This window comes from Orbicella faveolata, unplaced genomic scaffold (genome assembly GCF_042242905.1).
Source record: "Orbicella faveolata isolate gen_17 unplaced genomic scaffold, um_ofav_v1 contig_35, whole genome shotgun sequence".
In the NCBI taxonomy this organism is placed as follows: Eukaryota; Metazoa; Cnidaria; class Anthozoa; order Scleractinia; family Merulinidae; genus Orbicella; species Orbicella faveolata.
The window spans coordinates 6387640-6410298 of record NW_028301564.1 but is presented as its reverse complement, the minus strand read 5'-3'; the positions used below and the strand labels follow the sequence as shown (position 1 = coordinate 6410298).

The window sequence follows — 22659 nt, the reverse complement described above, 5'->3', positions numbered from 1 at the left end:
CAAGCTGCAACCTATACCTGCCGAGATGACATGACTTTAACGGGGGTACATGTAATGTAATTTCGACAGATTCTGCGATTCTGGGAAGGAGTAGCTTGTGTAAACAGTGTAGTGCTACGCTCGTAGTAACCTGTACGAGTTCAGGAAATAAACAGAAGGTAAGACATCAAAGAAAGTGTTTCGACTTTGTGTATTGAATTGAACTGAGAAAATTACAGAGAGCTCGCGGATCATCCGTTCCGTGTTACGCATCGAACCAACGAGTTCACTGTTCACTCGGCCTGCCAAACGAACCAAAGAGTTCAGCAACCGAACCTGCGTGTTCATCCGGCCTACGTGCCTAACGCTTAGTCTAAATAAAACAAGAAGTTTGAAGCAACTTTGACACACGATATTCATTGAATCGGTGTATTCAAATATCAAGGAGTCCATCACGGAAAACATCGACACCAACCATTTCAAAAATTCGCTGAAATATTTGTTGGTTTGCAATTGAAGATATGTAGGCCTCGAGAGTTTTACGTTACTTTCACAGTTCAATCTATGAGTCGACAGTCATGCTACGTCTATGTTTAAGGTTTTGTGTATTCTTGCTGAGATTGTTTACCCGCCTCGTTTACCAGAAGGCACTTGTAAATAGTGTTTGCGAGAAGGATTATTCCAGTCGATGTTTATTTCATTTTCAGTGTTTCACTGTTAACATTTATAAATACAAAGGGAAATATTTGTTAACAAGAATTCCTCATGCTTCGCATGGAAGCCTTGATCCTTTCGTTATCTCGAATAAACAAGCACACATTATCAACCAGTTGCGTTACATTGCGTTACGTTTTCTCTCACACAAGTGAGCCTCTAAGGACAAGCAATACTTTTGTTTATGTGCTTCAGTTCTTCTCTCACAGAAAAGAGCTTCTAATTATATCATAGATAATAAGCTCTTTAGCCTGTTAATGTTTTAGTAGACTCGTTACGTTCATTGACGGCAATACAGCCCTTCACAATATTTTAGTATTTAAATAATGAAAACGTTGCGTTACTATTCATGCCTCAAAGATTTTCTGGCAGTTCTCAACTTAAGTGATATGGCCTCCTTCAACAAAAAAAAACAAATTCCATTTTCCACGTTTCAGTATTACTTCAGCTAGTTTTGATGCCATTTCTAAACACCATGCACACTCTCGTTCCATGTTGTAGATCACCCGGAAAGAAGAAATAGGAGCCGGGGAGGGAGACTCAGCTCACACAGTAACTTTCCGCCTACGCTATTTTCCACTACAAACACAGTGATGGTTTCTTCAACACGTTCTACAGTGATTTCTATGGCTGGTCTAACTGACTAATCGTGGCACCTTACTGTAACTTCACAATTCATTTCAATGCTACGCTCTCTAGCCAAAGTATCCCACGGAATCGCCTTTAGGTGTCTTGTTTCTATATAAAACACTTGAAAACACCACAACAATAGATCAGTCGCTTACCGCAAGTTCGGCCACTGGGTAAGTCTTCCAGGCAGAAACTTGCAGCAAAAGTAGTGAAGACTGAACTGAACTAATCTTTTCGATAGATCAACGAATCAACCATCTTTTCTGCTGTATTTAGCGTTCTGTAATTTCTCCAAACACAGTAAACATCATGTGACATTCCTTGCACGGGTGCACATCTCGACGCGCGAATTAACTTGCGAAGTTCTGTAGTCTTCTGAGACAATTTGTCGGCCATTTCTCCTCCTTTCTCAAGCCCTCGCTAGCTCTGCTTCATGGCATTGCTCGGTATTGTTTCATCTCCTTTCTCTCAGCCCTGACTCGCTCTCATTCACGGCATTGTTCAGTACTGTTTCGCCTCCTTTCTCCAGCCCTCGCCGCGCCTGCTCTCTTTCGCGATCTATTCCTGTTACTAGAAATTCTTGCTCCCGATTATTTTCTTTCACGTTCTGCCTCAGTTGAACCCTCTCTTGAGAACATTGCATTATCAACTCCACTATCATTTGTTGACATAACATAATAGCATGCAATGAGTTTTCATCCCGCCAAGAAAAGATGGCATTCTTGTGCTCCCCCGTTCGGGTTACTTGAGACTCCCCTCCCCCTCGCCCAGAGTCTGTGCGAACGGACGGACGGGTATCGCTTCCACGGTGACGTCATAACCAAATTTACTCGGCTTGATGGGTTACCAAAATTTCGAGGAATGGATGCTCCGCTGTGCGTCTTCGGCGCGCAGGAGCTCCGTTAAAACAACGAAGCAAACAACGAAGTAACTGAAACGGTTCCAACTTGTACGTTTATTCTCCTCGCGAAGACGGTATGCGAATATATGCTTACAACACGATCTCGATAATACGACAGATCAAAAACAAAAGGCTCAAAATACAAAATCTCGTATTACATGTCAATTGTTAACTCGGGTAACACAACGTGTCACGGTCACGCAACTACTAGTCTCTTAACAGGTCCAGTTGCTTGGACTGCGATGTTGCTGCTGCCACAGCTTTGGTTTCTGGTGTAAGTTTCTGTATCATTTAGGTTTTTTAAGGGGTAGGGTTGTCAGCCCCACGCTCAACCCCCAACCTGGAGGAGCAGGTTGGGGGTTGAGCGTGGCCCCTCACCCTAGACCTGTCCAACTTTTCATGAACCTGCCGGATGCATGAAATCCCTAGCTGGCATAACTCCAGGGGTCTTAAAGGCATGCAGCTACCACACAAAGGCAAAGGAATAGACACAATAGTGACGGCACGAAAAAATGCTATGTCCTTTAATCACAAAAATCACAAATTTAATTCAAAGAAAATCATGTGACAAGGTCTCAGCAAGAAGTATATGTAGTTAGTCAACACTAACATAAAAAAGGCATAAAATGACAAAAAATGACAATATCTGAAACTGCAGCAAAGGGTGTTACTTAAAAAAAACCTGTCGTGGGTCTGTCACTCTGTACCAAGGGGCTTTAAAGCGTAAATTCAGTTTTGGGTGCCCGCGAAAAGGGGGTTAAGACAACAGAAACCCCTGTTCCGGACGACCAAAAGGTGGCCTCGGCTGCTTAATAGAGGTGGCCGATTCAAGGGGTTTTATTTCTAATATGTATATTTATTTCGAATGTTGAAATTCGTAGGGTGCAAATGGACGCAGAGACAAAACAGGTAAGTTCATGGTTTTACCCTGTGTATCATGCAGGCTCTATAAGAGATATCAAATAAATTTTAACGCTAGATAATCTTAGCCGAGAACTTGAATATCACATTTAGAAAAATACTTTTATTGTTTTTGTTTCAATGGTACACTCTCAATCTTGACGGGTATCATTTAGTTGTGTCCTTCCGTAAGGAACACAACGAAAAAAAAGGTGAAGTCTGAATGGGAGTCAAGTGGCCCATCAGGCCAAAGCTTATCCCGGCTTCTGCAGCATTAAGTGACTAGGAGTATTTCTAATCCTCCCTGTTTGGGATGCTAGTCCATCGCAGGGTTACCCCCAAACACCAGTGCCTCGCTTTATTTTTTAATTTATAACTTTTTGTTATAGTTGTAACCGTCACTTGTGGAGATGTATGTTGTAACATACGAAACGTCAAGTTAATACAGTAAAGTTTTTTAGACCATGCGTTGTCTATTTGTAATGCTCCTAACCGCTGTTTGTGGCCGAAGAACAGGAATATTTATAAATGAACGTGTTTTGGACTCTTGGTCTGAATTCTTGGAAAGAGGCAATCTGGAATGGACTAGTATTCTCTCCATCACTCCATCACGCTGTTTGCAACGGCTCTGATCATTCATGATTTTACACAGAAACATAAATTAATAATTTGCTCTTGATTTTTTAAGCCACGTTTCGTCTATGTCCCTTATGGAGACTCGAGTTCAGGCTACTACAGCAAAAAAGCACGTCATACTTTACCTGGCATCGCAGCAATCAGTCCTGTTATTCTAGAGTCCTTGCAGTCCATTCCACTGAACGCTCGATCCATGTTTACTATTGCTGACTATGGCTGTGCGGATGGAGGAACATCTATGCCTCTGATTTGCGCCTGCATCAAGAAACTTAAGGAAATCCATGGTGATGAACTGGAAATAAATATTCAGTATGAAGACCAGCCATTTAATGACTTCAAGTCACTGTTTAGCTTCGTCCAAGGTAACGCGATCAGTAAGCTGAAGTTAAACAATTTGCCTCTAAAAGGAGTTTAAACTCCTTTTAGAGATGAACATTGTTGTCTCTAGGAGGCTCCTCCATTTTGACTTTGGAAGACGAGAATGTAAAATGAAAAAAAAAAATCGCAGGGGAAAAAAACGCTCAAAGGTGGGCAGGGGTATTTTGCAGAACGCCGAACGCCAAATGCACTGTTTGCTTGCGGTTTAGTAGTTTCACTCATGTTTGCTTGCGTTTAGCTTTTGTTTGTTAAGGACAGCATTATATTGCACATGGCCTTGTCCAACAAATAAAAGCTAACCGCAAGCAAACAGTGCATTCGGCGTTCGGCATTCTGCAAATTACTCCTGCAGCTCAAAGGTATTCATATGCATGTTAATTTTGATACAAAAATTACTCCAAATCTTCACTGTCTGTCCTCACTGTGGAACTGACCTTTTCTTTGAGCATGCGTTTGAGTATTTTAAAGACTCAGTCCCTCGGTATAACGCCATTCTGTGTAAACTTTCCAATTGACCACTTTAAACATAATGGTCCTGGAAATGACTCCTCACAATCGATCAAAGTCACGTGATAAACTAACTGGGAACCTAACTGAAGGTGCTGGGGTCTTGGTTATCAGTTAAATTTCCGTCAATTTTTCAGTTATCATTATCCCGGCTAACTTTCTGTTGCAGTTCTCTAGACTGGCAGCTGAAAAAAAGGATGAGAAACCCCCGAAACTTTGTAAGTTCCTTGTCAGTTCTTTATTTCCCTTTCGTTTATTTCCAGGTCTTATTACGGAAACACCAAGTCCTTTAAACTCATTTTATAATGTCTACGTGACAGCCTGTGGAACTGAGTTTTATCAGCGGTGTTTTCCGAGCCATTCTGTAAATCTAGCTTTGTGCTTCTTTGCTGCGCAGTGGTTGAGTGAAAAACCATGTGATCCAAGTGACTCGTTTTTTCACCTGACGTCCAACGATGAAAAGGCAAAGGATATTTTCTCAAAATATGCTGCTCGGGATTGGGAAACATTCCTTCTTCTTAGAGCAACAGAGCTATCACCAGGTTAGCTAGTATAACAATTAGTGTATTTTACAGTTGTTTGACCCCAATTAGCATACCGTACCTCGCTGATAATTACAAAAGTGCGGCGAATTTTTTTTATAATTTTTCCGATAAATTTTCATTAGAGGTTTTAAAGTTTATAGTTTATCATGATAACTGCTTTCTGTTTATAGTCAAGACAAAGGAAAGGTTGTAAGCTTTGACTGAATAACGAATGTAATTATCTTGTGCCGGAACGAAACTCGCACAGAGTTGAATATAACTTATGCTAACACTGCCTCGCTCGCAGGCTTCTTTTATTTGCAAGATGAAAGGCGGGACGGGAAACTCGGGGCATGATAGTTTAGTCAGACCCTCTTTTTTTCTTGAGTTCGTCGAGATCGCAAGCAAAATATTACCGTGGGGGTAATGAACGAGCCAAAATGCAGTGGTCTGGGACTCTCGCGTTCCGCGCTTGCAATTTAAACGGCTGTTGAGAGACTATGATAGATAGGCCAGTCTTGCAACAGACCCACCGCGTTTCAACCAAGGAGCAACTTAAAGAACGAGGCTAATGTAAACATGTGTGAATTGCTTGAAGCCCATACCGTTCTGAGATTCCACATGTAAAACCCGCCAAAGACGAAGAAGTTACCCGCAGCAGCTTCAGAATGCTGCCCGTTTCTTTGGAAAGTTGTACATTTCATTGCCAAAGTTGACTCGAGACGACTTTTCGTTGTTTCGGAAGGTGGGAAATTGGCCGTAATTATGTCAGCAATTGGGGAAGACGGGCAATGGCTGGGAAACACGAAAGAAACCAAGGTCCCCTTTGCTGATTCCATGTACCAAGTGTGGAAGACTATGGCAGATGAAGGAATCATTACAAAGGTTTGTAACGTTGCTGTTTACAAAATGAGAAACATGGAACGAAAGGTTCCGCACCCGTTAAACTAGTGTCTATGGTCGTTAATACTTTCAACATAGCATGCCAGTACACAGTACAATAATCTTTGAAAATTGCTATGTTATATCATTTTGTTATTCAAAGGCCGAAGTCAAGCAGACTACTTTTGCGGCGTATATTCGTTCAAGAAAAGAAATAGTGCAACCTTTCTTATCAGTGGAATCACCTGTGAGGAGAGCGGGGTTTTCTCTTCTGTCATGTGACGTTTTGTCGTATCCTCGTCAACAAGCCACTGGGGATGTAAAGATGGACGCTAAGAAATTAGTTGACGGGGTGCGTGTCTGGAGCAATCACACGATGATGTCAGGTAACATCTGCAAAATATTTATAATTTGCCACAGTAAGGAAACTGTAGACGGTGCATGTTGGAAGCAGTGTGTTTTTTCTCCAGGGAAATTGTTCCCAAATCTCACGGCCTTCGATTTCATTTACCTTACTTGGTGTTTGTTCCAGGCTGCCTAAACGTATTAATACTTTGCAGCTAATCCCGAGAAATTCAAATGACAAAGGCCTGGCGGCCATGTTGGATGACAGTAATAGAGGAAACCAGTTACCGGACATCTATTGTTAATGTCGTCCAATATGGCGGCGATGACGTCATTTAATAATCAAGAATGAATTGAAAATGTTTTTATCGTAGAGGATGACTAGGAAAAACGAAAATTTGAAATAATAATAGTAACAATAATAATAATTATTATAATAATGATGATGGTGATGATGATGATTTTGATGATGATGATGATGATGATGAGGATGATAATGATAATAATGATCTTCATTTATACAGAGCCATTTCTACTGATTAACCAACTGCACTACTTAAATTTACAAACATGATAATAATTTGCTAACGGACAAACCGATAAAAAAAGTTACAAAAAAGAGAGAAGATCAAAAAGAACGGCTAAATAAGAGAGTTGTAAGTTTGCTTTTAAAAGTACTAAGCAGGCTGTAGTTCTGATATTGTCAGGTAAGTTGTTCCATAGAAAATGGTAAAGTCCGTATACGAGCCAAGTGGCTCATCAGGCCGGAGTTTATCACAGTTTCCGTAGCATGAAGCCACTAGGAGTATTTCGTCTCCTTCCTGGATGAGATGCAATTCCATCACAGGGTTACCCCCCGTATTAAATTCGCCGGTACCCATTTATACGCCTGGGTGGAGAGAGGCACCGTGAGCGTAAAGTGTCTTGCCCAAGAACACAACTTAATGTCCCCCGCCAGGATTCGAACCCGGACCGCTCGCTCCGGAGTCGAGCGCACTAACCACGAGGCCACGGCGCCTCCCACAAGTTGTTTCATAGTACAGGTGCTATCACTGTAGAAGCACGCTTTCCAAAGGATTTACAATTGTACTTAAGAACGGTTCTTAATTGGTGGAGTGAAGTAATCGGCTGGAAGAGTATTTACTTAAGGTGCCTGTTAGATATTTAGGCAAATTTCATAGTAAGCTTTAACATGCAGGAATATTGCCCGAGTCACTCAGCGATTAAAGGGCGATCTCAAGATTCCCACGTGAATGTTTTTTATCTTACTTTTACGAGTAAGCATTTAAAAGCTTTTTATAGCAAAAAGGGCAAAATTAAGGCGATGGTGAGATCGGGTGGTCCTCATAGGTGTTAGGGCTATCTTGGGAAATCAAGGGAAATCTTCGGAAGTCTTCTTGTCAACGTTGACAATTTTTGTAAGCCCTGAGGAAAACGGAGGAGTAATTAAGCCCCCCATCAAAACTAAATGTCCTGTGTCTAAGCCAATCAGAAGTTAATCTTACCTTTCAAGTTATATAAACGTTTCATATATATTTCTTTCAGGTCTATCGAATAAACGTTCAATCGAAGAAAGGTCTATGATTGTTGATGAGTATTACCGTCGATTACTAGAGGAATTCATTAGATCACCAGATTACCTCAAAGCTGGTGTTGTAGCTGCAGTGGTAGTGATCGGTAAAGGACTGTCATGAAACACCAGCTGGAAATGATTCAGTTCAATGTTTGCTTTGAATAGACGCACTTTGGAATAATAACTAGTAGTGTTTGAAACTTTTCGAGTTCATGATGATTATTATCGATTTGTGGTAGCACTAAACTTCCAGGATTATTTTATCTCGAAGAATGAAAGCTGAATATGTGTTTGATTTGTAACATGTGTCAAACAAGTTGCTGTTGCTATTGGCTACGATATAATTTGAACAAGTTGGTCTTAAAACAATAAATCTGCAATCTTGAACTTGCAAGAAGCTGGTAGAAACACACTATCCAGTGAATAAGCAATCATTTTATTACTAAAATTGTCTATATTTTTAATCATTTCATATTAGTTAAATTTGTCCGTCCTAGTTGACCTAAAATGATTCTACATTATCAAAGCTACCTATACCTGTTTTATCATGGTAGGGATTGAGTCTTTTACTAAAAAAAAAACGATTTAATGGAAAACCTTAAAACCATTTTAATTTCAGAAAATTGATCACGTTTCGATAATATCGATGCACCCAAGGATGCAAGCATAGTTAATAGAGGGAATGGTTAAGAAGCCCGGTAAACATTAAAGAAGCAAACAAACAGGCTAAGAGTTATGTTGGAAGGTCCTCGACCCTGCACATCTTTTGTTTTATGATCACTGACTATGTATGAATTACATAATCGCAATGCTTTTATCGTGAGTTGCACGAGAACACATAAGCACCTTTTGCATTTTGCCAGGTTTTGTGCCGTGTCAACCCCCAAAATAGCCAGCAAAAACATACAACAAATAAAGAACTTTGCCAGGTTTCATAATCATTCCCTCTATTAACTACGATGCAAGTGACGACACTCCTACTATCAGTTAGCAAAAACTCAAAAGATAAGTCTTTTTCCCCAACGCGCCGGTCTTCCCGGGCCGCCATTTAATGTCACACTACGCAAAAGCTTGGGGATTCTAGCAAGCTATATCACAAAATGAAGAACTGTGTCGAGGTTAAACAAAACATCAAGTTCTTAGAGAGTCCTATATCTAATAAAACCAAGCCTCAGAAGAATAGTCGCTCTTTCTGAATTTACTGAAGGTGAAAGTGAATATCTATTCTATTGACTACTTTAGTGTTGCACATTTTTCTTTACATTTTATGTAAAGAAAAATGTACAACACACCAGCCGCTCACAACATATTTTAAATATATGTTGTGAGCGGCTGGTGTGTTGCCTAAACATCTCTCACCGATGATGATGACGTCGACGACGGCGAGGACGATGATGATGATGCTGATGATGATGACGACGACGACGACGACGACGACGACGATGATGATGATGATGATGATGATGATGATGAAGACGACAGCTAATTTTTTTAATTTCAGAACACGACAACATCACCTGAAAAGTAGACTGCTGGAAGTCTATTTTTCTCCCGAAATTCAGCGGGCGAGACGCTTTAGTCAAAACAGAGATTGCGACGAGGCATGGGCACGGAAAACACAAGAAGAAAACAGCGGTTTATTCCTCGTCTTGCCCCAACCCCTACTCGTCCATACTGTCCTTTTGCGTTCACGACCCTGACAGAAGAGACCAGCTGCCAGCAGTTCACCTGATAAACAGCCGGCAATTGTTAACAATCTGTGCGTGGGCGATAAATTTAAATGTATTCTGTGCCACGCATATTGTTGGCGTGTGCAACACAACATTTACACCAACGCATCAGCGGATACAACTGCTCAGCAATCGGCAGGCGTCTTGTGGAGCATGGACTAACTAACAAACAATATTCCATTTATGTTACGACTCGAAAGAAGACACACTGCTAATGGCTCTAATCCTCAGCTCAGATAGGAATCAGATATAACCCATCAAGCCAATTGTTCTCCGCCAACCAGATATCCTTAACAATGGCCCTTACGTAAACCTAATTATGCATGACGCACAACTTGTGGCTTTTTGGAAAAATGCAGATGGAAGTTTGATTGCTTAGTTTTTGAGATGCCTTTCATAAACGAATTGAACCCTGAGTTAAATATTCAAAAAGACCTAATTCGTGCCAAACTTTTTAGAGGTTCTCAACCTTTAACCGTAAAACGGGCCAAAAATTACCCGAAGACGGAAAAATTAGAAAATTTTAACTGTTAGCCGTAACACAATTTTGTTAACCGTAAAAAAAATTATCCACGAAACTGAAAGCCTCAAGATCTCTCGTCAAATCGTCAAAACCTTTTTGGGCCTTGTCGTGCGGTTTGGTAGTCGAGACGTAGTAGTGACTATTTTAGTCTTAAACTCTTGCAATAAAACCTTTTTCCATATCCCCGTAAAATCAACCGCGTTAGCCGTGAAAACAAAAAAAGCCAGAATATTAACCGTTAGCAGTAAAAGCCCGGGGCGTACTCCCTTGTATGGGCTATCTAGGCATGTGCGGGCCCAAAGTGTATGGTTTTTCAGCCGTTTTGGTCAGAAAAAGGGGTATCGATTTGGCCATTTTGGTCTTAAATAGGGTATGGTTTTTATACTCTAGTCTTGAAATTTTGCGTATGTTTTTTTAGAAGAAGCCACTTTTTTCATCTTTATCGATAAGACCATAAACAAAAGCCCTTCATAAATTATTTTTAGGGCAACTGTGCCAGCCGCAACGGTCATAAATAGGTTATCGAATTTTTGGTCGTGTCTCATGGGAATTCTTAAGTCATGTTTATAAACGAACCATTTTATTCAGTTTGACTTTACAATGACGTTAAGCAAACGTCGTCATTAATTATTAAACCAAAATGGTTTTAAGTTTTTCATTTTTATCGTAATGTTTTACAGTGGAATTACTAAACAGATCTCTTTTTCTACGAATTGAGTCGAGTCACTTTGCCACTAATCAGCTAACTGTTATCCAAGTATGGGGAAGGGGACGGGGAAAACGACCTTCCAGTAATTCTTTCGATTTAATTTGTTGGGCAGCACGCAATTAATATAATACAAACATACAACGAGTTGTTTACCAAATTATGTTTTTAGGATAAACGGAAAAAAGCAAAACGGGTTTGATGTTCCTTCTTTTTCCAAGGCGGCAGTTTTTTACAACCAACGAATCAGTCAAACATCACCGCGGTGATCATGTATCTAAAGTAAATTATCGTTTATAGCCGCCGAGATAATGGCAAACCCATAAGGTTGGGTCTGGCTAATTAGTTCTCCAGATCTGCAGTTCATCCTTTGATTTTTTTACATTGTGATATACAGAACTCACTCGTTCAGTTTATGGCTAACAGGGTCGCGATAATCATATATCACATTTCACTTCCAAACGTCTGTTAATTAGTTTTTCCATGCGGCGTTGATGAAGTGATCATGTCCCGTTATATTCATTAGACGCTTGTTGGGTCTGTTTTGACATTGTTTTCCGGTGCCAGAAGATCAACCAGTTGGTCACTACCACGAAGTCTTACTGTTTGTCTCATTGACAAGGTCACCGAAGGCCTCCTTGGTTTCTTTTTCAGCACTACAACTTTAAAAGCGTTCCAAAAGTCTTGTTTAAAGAACGTGTACAACAGAGGGTTGATTGCAGAGCTAAGATACCTGATGATGATAAATGCGTGAGATACGTGTTCCATATAAGCCAAGTCTTCACCATCTATCCATCCAATATAGGCCAGCGAGAAAATTAACCTCAATGTAAACCAAGGAATCCAACAAATGGCAAAAGCAATCGCCATAGTTAGTAGAATTATCAAGCATTTCTTTTCATTGCTGGCCCTCTTGAAAGCGGGGGGATCCTTTCGATCGAGGGACTTTTTGAAGCGATTTTTGCAAGATACAGCCTTGAACATAATAAAGTAGGCATACAGGATAAACATATAGGGAATTACGAACACAACTACCAGGCTGAATATGTTGTTTCCAGTTTGCACGTAAAGAGCGCGACGTTCACCATTCCACCACGACGACCACCAAGAGGCGGGTATTGCCCCCAAGAAAGCGGACCAGAGCCAAACGGTAGATAAAATCTTGACTACTGTTTTCTTGGTCATCAAGAAACGCCCAAAAGGGTTAACCACCGCCAGGTATTTCTCCGCAGTAATAGCAGTGATGTGATAAGCGACTGAACAGGAGATCACGTTATGAAAGACCTCCGAGGCACAATAAACGCTATTCATTTTATCCAGTGTTTGATCGTCCAAAGTCGAAAGCACACAGAATAGCGGGATATTTATCAAGCCTGTCATTACGTCGCTCATCGCCAGGCTCAACAAGAGATAGTTTGCTGGTGTTCGCAAACTCCTCAGTTTGCCAAACAGGAGAAATACAAGTCCATTCGTTATCACGATTAAAACAGCGATGGGAACCAGCTGCGTTAATATTTCGTCAGCCTGGTGTTGACCTGAAGGCTCTTCAGATGACGAAGACTTGCTTGTATTGTTCATTGTTGCAAGCTATAGCTTACGATCTTGAGTTACTTTCCGGACTGCAAAAGGCTTCTCGTAGATTTGGAACGAATTCAACTCCCGTTAATTGTTTATCGTTTCATTCAGCAGGGACACACCACTGAAAAAAGCAAGTGATTAAACTGTTTGGTAACAGTGTTCGTGTGTCAAGCCACAGAAAGCATCAAGTTCTAGTAATAATTTCATATATAATTCAACATGTGAGTAAATATATGCATATTAAACATGCTCTGCTACTTACAGGTTCCTCGAGGAAAGAAACTTTAAAAGGGTGCTTAAAATAATGTGTTGCTTGTAAAACAAACTATATTAACGCATACGTGTTAAACTATCTAAATAGCTTTCAGTGAATACGAAAGCCATAAAACAAGACAAACGAAAATGCTTTTAAACAATTCATTGTATCAACAAACTAAGGATCCTAGCACAACTTCGCAATTGTTTTTTCCAAGTGAGTAGGTATTGGTCGGTATTGCGTCCTTTCATTGAGAAATGATTAGTCATTCTGACTCCATCTCTCTAGGCCTCGGGATATTTTTAGCAAATTTTGGCTCGATTAATTGGCGTCGGTGGAGAGCAGCTCATTGAGCAACCACCTGGGGACATCTGGCTGTTAAACTCGTCTTTTTGGTTCCAGAACAACATCTTATTGAAACTTTTTCTTTCTCTTTTTCTCCTTTTCTTAGGTACAAAATACCATGGTAACTGATACTAGTGAAGTAGTGTGTCTACTAAGCTGTTCAGTTATAATCGTTGGTTTTCACTTAAGTGTTCCCAGTTTTCAGATGATATGTAAAACAGTCCGATCATTCTTCACATTATAATTGTCTTTCACATCATGAATGGGTTTTTGGTTCTTTTGTACTTTTCACTGTTGACTCCAAGTAGGCGCATCTTCCATTATTGGGAAATTAACTTGAGGGAAGTTAATTGTACAAGATGACTGCGGGGCGGAAGACCAAATGAAGATAATGTCCGCTAAATTGGAGTTTTTCTGTCGCGAATTCTTGATGGTTCATGAAACCCGAAATGATTTTGAAATTCTGTCTGAAGATTTAAGTTTTAAAATCGTCTTGAACGGGATTTTAAAAGAACCTTATTTGAAATGGTCATTCTTGTAGTCTCTTGACCCATCGCGCCACCTAGAGAATTAATTTTTCTGCAGTCAAAAGTTCTTTTAATCTACTTCGAATTTATGGTCGCCAGTTTGGAATTTAACGCGTCGTAAGGGAAACGATACCGAATTCTAAGCTAAGTTCCCTCCACTGACTCAAAATTCTGTTTTCGAGAATTACGCAAGTATCCGAAGGGAGATTGTGTCGTTTTGATAAACTCAGCTAGCATTAATAAACCAATGCAACAAGCATGTTCTTTTCGATTTCTCAAAGGAGTAATTTATCACGAGAGTTTTAAATGTATGATATTCCTAACGCACATTGTAAACTTACTCCTACTTATGTAGCTTGGTAATAACTTCAGCGATATTGTCGAGTTCAGACTATTAGCTCTTTGCTCATAAGTTAGAGTTATAGAATCCAAACTTGTCTATGAATTTTAAACCCTGTTCTGCTAACTTAACTTGCTAATCAGGTTTTAAAAGTTAATCATTGGACTTAGCCGGCATTTTAACAGCTGTTTACGTTCAACAGTCAGCTATTTACTGGAACACGCCATGTCGAGAGGCAGCGAGATTTGAATATGTGATGATAATAATAACAGAAATAACACTTTCTCCCGACATTTGTCTCCGTTAGTCACTTTCCATAGTAAAGTCATGTGACTAACTTCGCATAAAAGAGAGAGGAGAGAGTGAACTTGTTAAATTTGAGACTTTGTGGCCAATAAACCGGCTTCAGATTAGCATAAAACCGCAGTATATTTCAATGGAGGTTTTACGTTTTCTCTTAATAAAGTGCAGAGACAACGAAAATTCTTGTCATTTGTTGACCTTAAGTTCAAAGCACTAGGATTAATGATGCCGCGCTTAATTCCTTATGAGTTCTTTTCTAATCAATGCTAAATTTCATGTGTAATACTTCTGGGAAATTTTCCTTAATATTTTCAAATATGATGATCATGCTAGAATACTACTTTTACACGTTTTCAAATACGAGGACTAGATTGGACTTTATTTTTGTTTCTCTGATGATTTTGTCGAAAATTAAAATCCTAACAGAGACAATTAGCTGAGAGAAGCTCACTGTCAGCTAGGGCAGGATTTGGAGTCGGACTTCGAGTTAGGATCTCCAGTCAGGATCTCGAGTCAAGATCTCGGAGCATGACTGTTTTATGCCAACAGTATAACACTGTGAAAGCCCTTTGCTCTCTGATGTTTATGTATTTTTTAAACTAATGTAATAAATATATGCATAGTATTGTCTAACTGAAAAATTGAGTCAAACTGCAGGAAAACCAGAGTCAAGGTTAACAGTGAGCAAACCGCATTGAAAGCTAACCACAATGCAAACCATCCGGAGAGTGAGTAAAGGTCCAAGCAACTCATAGTGAAAGCTAAGCGGTCCTCGGCTCGCGACCTTGACTCGAAATCCTGACTCGAATCCCTGACTCGTAGCGCGCTTACCATTTAGCAAAAAAAATTCGGAAATTTCGGTTGAAAGTCAAATGGAACAGCATTTTTCCGGGAAAATCCGTTTGGAAATTGTAGACCACCTCCAGAGGTAGTCCTCTTTTTCCGTCAGGAACGGAACGACGGAAATTTCCTTACTATATCATTTGCTAAATTTTAAAGTTTCCAGTCTTTCATCATCCGAAAACAATTACGAGAAATCGAATTGCAAATAGTAAGCGACATCTCCTTCGGTTGGTTTCCTGATTTTGGAAAAACGCTTACCATTATTCGACGGTCATCCCAACCGCTTCATTCTGACAAATGGTAAGCACCCGTAGTTGGTGACTAGCAATCCTAATTCGTGATCTTAAGTTTTCCTCACTTAAAAAGTGGGTCTGATGCACCATTATGCATCCCTATTATGTGTCTTTCAGACGCATAATTTTAATACTGCCTACCATGTTAAAAGTTTCCGTATTTAAATCGATGTATAATTCATCACTTTTAGATGAATTGTTTGTCTACATGTAAAACTACTACAAATATGACCAATAACACTTGAGTTCAAGTTCCCTAAACGTTGAAAACTGGGCGTATACAGATCCTTCACTCACTACCCTTTGTGGCCTGCGTAGGTGGATGTCCTTTAAAGGTTCAAAGAATCATCCTAACATTAAGATTCATATTCATAGCTGACTACAAAGATTCATGTCAGCAGGCTTTTCACCAAAATGTTTTGAAAACAAAGCAATTACGATCACAAGAGCAGTACTCTTCAAAAAATGAAGAAATCAATTAAACTTCGTGGCTTTATTTTTGATGTTAGGTCGCGCTAACGAATTGTTTTAATTTGTCTTTTCATTTTCCTCACTCCTCTTAATAAAAAAATTAGAAATATAAAATAGGTGCTCTAGCTACGTTTTATTCAGAATAAGCTCTTGGGAGGTAGCACTGACGTTTGCGACGTCAAATCAGCGGTAAAGAGCTTAACGTGGACACAATGTTGGCACCCGCCAAGTGAAGTGAAAATGTTTGAACCCATTGAGCATTTCAGTAATCAGAGGCGTTGTATAATTGTTGTTGTTAGCAAAAAAAACTAAGATGTTTACCTGTTGTTTACAGCTTGTGAAAAATTCGTCGATTTAAGGGTTATATGAAGGTTTCTGCCCCCGGGAAAAATAAACCAACTTACAGGCTCGGAACTGAGGTAGACTCAGCTCCTCTTAAGAGGTATATGTAAAATTGCAGATGTCAATCTGTCGCATTGTAAACAAGACCAATGAACAATTGCCCAGAGCTGAGAAATTTGCATTTTTGTCAAACGTATTTAGTATTAAGCAGGTGTGTTCGACAACACAGCTCTTTCTAGCCTTGGAAAACTGATAGAATCTAGTGAATAAATAATCAGTGAAGATCTTGTGATAATCTTTTAATTACCGAATGATTTAGAGTGTAGATCTTGGTCAATTCTCGCATCATGGGTTTAGCCACCTTTGGCTCAGTTAGGACCTGGAGCTTTGTTGATTTCTCTCAATGGTGAATGTTTGTAATTAGTTTTGTCAACATGTCCCTTCATAAATTAAAAAAGCAATCACCCCCAGAAACGGAAATTTGCCTTTTTATCGCAAGTTTTATCTCGAAAGGGAGGTTTCGTTAACTTTTTGATGAAAAGAATGGATAAAATATAGAAGCTAATTGTAAAAGTAGAGTTTGTCCCGTTTATAATCTTTTTTTTTATTTTTTACACCGTAGAGAATTTATCTCTTTCCATGTAAAATTTATAATATTGAGCCATTCTGTGTTGAATGCAAATAGTGTGGTCAAGACAAGTTACTGCATTTACTCATTATAAAAGTAACAATAAGAAAAGCTCAAAGAAATAGACAAAGATGTTGAATTTCATGTTTCCTTTTTCATCAGTTGGACATTATAATGGGTCACTTTTGAAATTTCACGTCTGCTGCAATTAAGTTGTAGCATATCTCCCCCTCAAGTTGCATGCAATCGGTTTAATCATCTGGTGGCTTTTCGGTTTTCTTTTTCCTGTCCCCTGTGGAATTTTACTATTCGTTGGAGAAATTCCTGTTGAGCGATGCTCAATAACCCGTCTAACTAATGCTCAAACAACCCACTGAATGTTATTTTGATTTTGAATATGATTTCTCGAGGCACTGTGAGAGTAAGGGAGGGTATTCAGTCCCAACTACGTAACACAATGGCGCGGAATCCGGACCACTGGAGTTCCACGTGCTGCAACTGTTGGTTATTGACCATTTTTGTTTTTTTTCAAAACTCAAATCTACGAAAATGATGGTAATAATAATAATAATTGCGATAACATAAAATACGAATAACCAAAATATAAATAACGATTAACGAATCAATTAAGATTTAAGGTTTTCAACTCAGTAATTATTTTCATTTTGTCGGATTCAGCTTGGCGAGTTTTAACGCAATCTCAGAAAGTAAACTTAAGCTTCAGGAAGAGACTGGAAGAAGCCACGAAACGGAAGATAAACACAGACCAGCGAACAAATCGGCATTGTCAGTTGCGTCAAGACCGAATACCAGACTGCCATTATTCATTACACTGCACGGACGTGATCTTTATCGGTTTTTTTGGGGAAAAAAATTATGACTGTTTGGATTAAAGTTGCTTCGGTAGCTATGGGCAGGGCTATACATATAAACATAAAATTTGCAAATTTGCGAGAAAAAAAGAAAGATCAAAATAGCGAAATGATGAACACTCATGTTAACCACGGATGCAGAGTTTTCTCAAGCTCCAGTTCCAAAAAGCAGTTTGACCCCGAAATCGGTGCACTATGTACTCGTGTGTACATTTGAGAAATTAGAGTAAAATACTGCGCTAAACTTCAAACCGTGATACGAACGCAGTAAGGGGGTAGCAGTGACTCGGGGGGCGGGGGGGGGGCATTGGGGTTACGGTCTTACGGTTTTGGTTATCTCTTTCAGGCTACAGTTGTAGATAGGCTTTTCAAATTTTGCCTTTAAAACATCCGATGTTTCGCTTATGGTAATTGTTATGGTTTTCGGCTTTCTCCTTTCCTTTTTTAGCATTTGGCTCTTGGGATCAAAAAAGCAATTTTTCGGTTTTGATTATTCCTTTGCCTAGTTCCTAGGCCTCTTTATTTTAACCTAGTAAATCTGTGTAAGTTCACGATGTGAGTCATATAATAGTGGCCTTTTAGATCGGAATTCGAGTGCGACATTGAGGACGAATACGATTTTTGAATTTCAATCCAGCGACGTCTCTAGAGTCCCCATGGCTCATGGGATGAGATGGATATGTGACGTAATAATGTGGAGCCTGCAAACTGGAATTTAAAAGTCGTACGGTCACTCGATCTCGTGCTCGTGCTTAAATTTTAAGTCCCCTTAATAATGCAAATTAACAACGAAAGACATTCCTTGGACCGTCGTTCTGACAACTGATGCTGCAAGCGAGTCCTTATTTCAGCCAGATGTGGTCCAGGTGTGTTTTACTCGAACAGATTGAAACAAATTTCGATCTGGAGATTAGAAACATCTTCTCCATACCTCGAAGTGGAAGGGAATGTTAGTTTCCTTGCTCAAATGAGTTTTTGGCTGGAAATAGGCATTTATAACATGCATTCAATTGCCGTTTTTTTGAAAATAGATAGCAGTCAAGGGGTAAATAGTTAGCTAAAAAGATTTCTTATTACAGTTTTAATCATTCTTTTCGGCGGTTTTTCGGTTTTGAGTGATTTTTACGGCGGTTGATCGGTTGTCAAAGACATTTTGAGTGATTTTCCAGTTTCTAGTAGGCCCCAATGACACACTCCCCCCCCCCCCCCCCTCACCCTCTTTAGCTACATACTCATTCGGTCAAGCCATGTCAGAGTCTGCCATCATTCACTGGCGAAGGCAAAACATAGCGATAAATTAAATATACCACCCAAACAAGGTTAACAAGTTTATCTGACAGAAAGATTATAACATGAAGAGAAAGAACTATATTCGTGATTAAATCGCCGCATATAAGATAAACAAGATACCCTCGATGACGTAAGCTTCCTCCCCGCCCATTCAAAGCAAACAGAAAGCAAATATTATTGTCTTGCAGCTTGACCAGACTATCAGACCCATTAGTAAGAACCAATGAAAATGACAAAAGGAATTCGTGTGATACGTGGCTCTTGTGACGAAGCATCCGTGACGAAAAAGATCCAACCCCTTAACTGTCTGTGTTAACTGTTCTTCACTAGCTGGACAATTTCAGCCTTCCACGACGGAATCACGGGAAAGAAATGTGTACACAAAACGAAACCCTGTATTCAATGAATTAATTTGTTTGACCTCAAAGAATTCAGACTAAAGTAACATTATTTTGACCAATTACTGTACACAGACGTCTCGCTTGATAGAACTTCACAATCGGCTTCAATATCCTGAAACGCCTATTGCTTTCGTTATGGGTCAGCAAGTATTTGAAACTGTACGTAATTAAACAAAATTAAATCAGAAAAAGCACTTTCTGTTCTTTACCAAATTAGTTTTGTTTTATCGAATTGAAGAATATTGGATCCCAAGATATACTGATTGACAAACGTAAATAAAACATGTCGATGGAGATGAATACGAAAAGTTTCAGACGAAAGTCCCCTGATAACTAAAGATCTAAACCATATAGATAAAATACGCTAACGTGCCAATAATGTAGTTTCACGGATGTCGTCATCCTAGCTGTTTATACGTAGACCCTGCCCAATTCCATTAGTTTTGCGTTTGATAACTACGTCATTTGTGCGTCAATTGCCTGCACTTGCTTACCCTCTAAAATTTTTATCCAAGAGATTTGTTATTGATACTGTAATTAGCTAGTGGGTTAGGATTCAGAGAGCGGATCGTACTCATATCTTCAAATGTTTCGCCCGATGTATTATTTCATTCCAAATTCCTTTCAACTACTGCGGTTATTATATTGGTGTTATTATTGAATTTTGCATTACCTAATTGAAGTAAACGTTTGTTTGTGTACTGAACCTGTACTATTTTGCGTTTTTTTTTAAGTTTTACTAATTTAAAAAAAGGACTGTTCTCTCAGGGCAGAGTTTCAGACATTCCATGTTTCAAATTGCGGTGATCTTTTCATGAGCATATATTTCGCGGATGGAATCAAGATAACATCAAAGACCAAGAGTTTGGATCTGTTTCCCGTTTTCTCAAATGCATTTCCTCAGCAAATAGCGTTCTTTACCAAAATACTACGTGAAAGATTTTCATAGATCGAGCAGATAGTTTATAACTTTTTTGCACCGAAGGAACACGAATTATATCATGATCCCGATTAGTGGAACACAGCTGAATTTTAAATGGCGAATGAAGGTTCGTATAACCAATTCCGATTGCCCTCTCGAGATTGCCCGCTATATTTAGCAAGGGAATATCTTCCTGTGTACTAAATGATGATTCCTTTATTAACCAAACTTATTTTGTCACCACGCCAGGAGCTAGCCATCTTGACCTCATGTTTGGTCAATATACTGTTTTTTATATGGAGGTTGCAACGCCCGTGTGTCATAATTCATTATTGTCAAAACAACTTGTTCCATACCTCAACTGGGATGCAGTTTTCTATTGGACGAGAATTTATCATGTGATGTACCTCACAACTTCTCTTCTCCTTTTGGCAACAATTTCACTATTTTCCCAGGCCAACAACAGCTTAAGCGTGATCAGGAAGTGCTCCTTGCCCCCGTGCAACGCACGCAAACAATGAAGGTGTCAGTTAAACAAAAACTCCTTGTTCTTCTTGTGGCTATTGTAGTCATTGATTGCCTATTAAATTCAGGATTGCACTCAAAACATTTGAAGGATTTAAAATTCAACTCAAACTGAGAAGGTTAAATATAAAAGACGGTGTCCTTGTTTAAAAAGAATATCGAAGATAAATTTTGCGTGCATGTCTTAATAATAATCAAGTCGGCCATTTGCTCTCCGCCAGTTCAACGAGCAATAGGAAATTTTGCAGACGGGATCTAGAATGAAGTTAATTACATTAAGCCGTTCGGCGCTTATGGAAATCTAGTCGGTTTTCCATGTCTACTTTTAGACATTAAAAGTAAGAGTATCCACGAGAGTTCGGAAAAAAGAAAACTGCAGGCTTTAAAGGGATTCGAACCAATAACCTCTGCGATACCGGTACATTTCTATACAGACTGAGCTATCACATGGTTTGATTTTACTGTTATTGTTATTATTCATTATTATAACTAAGGCCACTAACCACTTGCTAAGAATCTTGTATCGATGGAGAGCTCTATTTAGAAATAAATAAATAAATAAAATAGCAAAATGCCTGTCATGTCTTTACCTCTTTCTCCGCAGTTCCAATGTATGATCTTTCATGTATTCACTTACAGTTTAGAAAGGAGTTATTCTATTCTGTAGACACTGTCTACAAAATCAAGTGCACAACATTGCCTAAACGCTAATGTTCTAAATGCAAGTAGAAAACAAATCTGATTACTTACCCTGGTGGAGGTTTAAAGTGCTCCAATGATTTCCCTTTTGAGTACGATCAATCTTCCGCGATGAGCTAATTCTTCGCTTCTGGTTATGTTCTGCTGGTGATCGGGTGTGATAAGTGCTTTTGTACTTCAAGAGACCCCAATTTGTATTGCGATGAAATACGACAATGTCAGACATATGCAAATAATTAATGATGGCGTTGACGTTAAACTTGAAGTGGGAGGTCATAACCATTAAAACTTCCTGTGTCAGTGTGGCTTACCATGCCATCTACATTTATCAAGGATAGTTTGAATTGCTCAAACTATTTTAAACGAAACTTTTCGTCTGAGATACTCATTAACAATGCTACAGCCTATAGTGTATAGGGCATTGAGCATTTCGCGGGTACTAGCATTGCGCACTCTCGTCACATAATTCCTTGCTTATTTCGTGAATGTATGCACTCGATCGGTTTTATTGAAGTGTGGTTTTTGTCGTCAGACTCAAGCGTGCTTGAGGTCAGAGAATTTAATTATGAATAAAAGTAAAGTGCCCGTTCCAATTTACTGTTGAAAAAACTTTTTTCTTTATTCCACTGGTGTACAGAATGTTCGCGAAGCCTTTTCTCTCGAAAGTTCAACGAGTGGTTGTTTATAAATTTAAATAGATACAGTTGACAGGTGAAATGGGAATTTTCGCCTCCAAGACCAAGGATGACTTATTCAACTAGAAAAAAATGGGACTGTGTACAAATGGTGTATGAAATGTGGCAATAAGTAAAAATAAGATACTATGAGTATCTTAGTGAAAATGAGACTGAGCCAGAAATAATCCCTGTGTACGTCACAAGTCTGGAGGATGCTCAACACAACCAAAAAGGAAGCTAAATTTAGTTTTAAAAACAGTTGAATTTTAAAAAGGATGTCCTTTTTTAATTAATGTTGGACTAAATTATTCATGACATTGTATGATAGAAAAAAGAAAGTTTCTAGAGCTAGGGAAGTAATAAGACACCATTTCCCGGGAAAGTGGCACGATATCACTTCCCAGGTCATATCACCGCAA

At 39.2% G+C, this 22659-nt stretch overlaps 2 protein-coding genes across 3 annotated transcripts; one reads left to right on the top strand and one right to left on the bottom strand.

Annotated features, from left to right (window-relative positions):
• The first annotated feature begins 16 nt into the window (after positions 1-16).
• LOC110047683 (uncharacterized) lies at positions 17-9149 on the top strand. Of its 2 annotated transcripts, XM_089272828.1 has the most exons (8): positions 17-158; positions 1195-1496; positions 3106-3133; positions 3813-4122; positions 4909-5187; positions 5915-6054; positions 6215-6437; positions 7942-9149. In XM_089272828.1, exons 3-8 carry the CDS (start codon positions 3113-3115, stop codon positions 8088-8090), a joined length of 1122 nt encoding a protein of 373 aa, XP_089128954.1. In that variant the 5' UTR covers positions 17-158; positions 1195-1496; positions 3106-3112; the 3' UTR covers positions 8091-9149. The 2 variants fall into 2 exon arrangements, with proteins under 2 accessions (XP_089128954.1, XP_020609109.2); XM_020753450.2 differs by lacking the exon at positions 1195-1496.
• A 1636-nt stretch (positions 9150-10785) lies between these two features.
• LOC110047676 (neuromedin-U receptor 2-like) lies at positions 10786-21783 on the bottom strand. Its single transcript, XM_020753437.2, has 2 exons — positions 21615-21783; positions 10786-12627 (listed from the first exon to the last, which is right to left on the bottom strand). The coding sequence occupies exon 2, from the start codon at positions 12504-12506 to the stop codon at positions 11451-11453; it is 1056 nt and encodes a 351-aa protein (XP_020609096.2). The 5' UTR covers positions 12507-12627; positions 21615-21783; the 3' UTR covers positions 10786-11450.
• Positions 21784-22659: the final 876 nt, after the last annotated feature.

Bases quoted from the DNA above. Each gene is read 5' to 3' on its own strand.
- LOC110047683 (XM_020753450.2), top strand. From the start codon at position 3,113: ATGGACGCAGAGACAAAACAG. The intron at 3,134-3,812 runs GTAAGTTCATGG...TGATTTTTTAAG, and splicing joins TGGACGCAGAGACAAAACAG to CCACGTTTCGTCTATGTCCC. The intron at 6,055-6,214 runs GTTTGTAACGTT...TGTTATTCAAAG, and splicing joins ATGAAGGAATCATTACAAAG to GCCGAAGTCAAGCAGACTAC.
- LOC110047676 (XM_020753437.2), bottom strand. From the start codon at position 12,506: ATGAACAATACAAGCAAGTCTTCGTCATCTGAAGAGCCTTCAGGTCAA.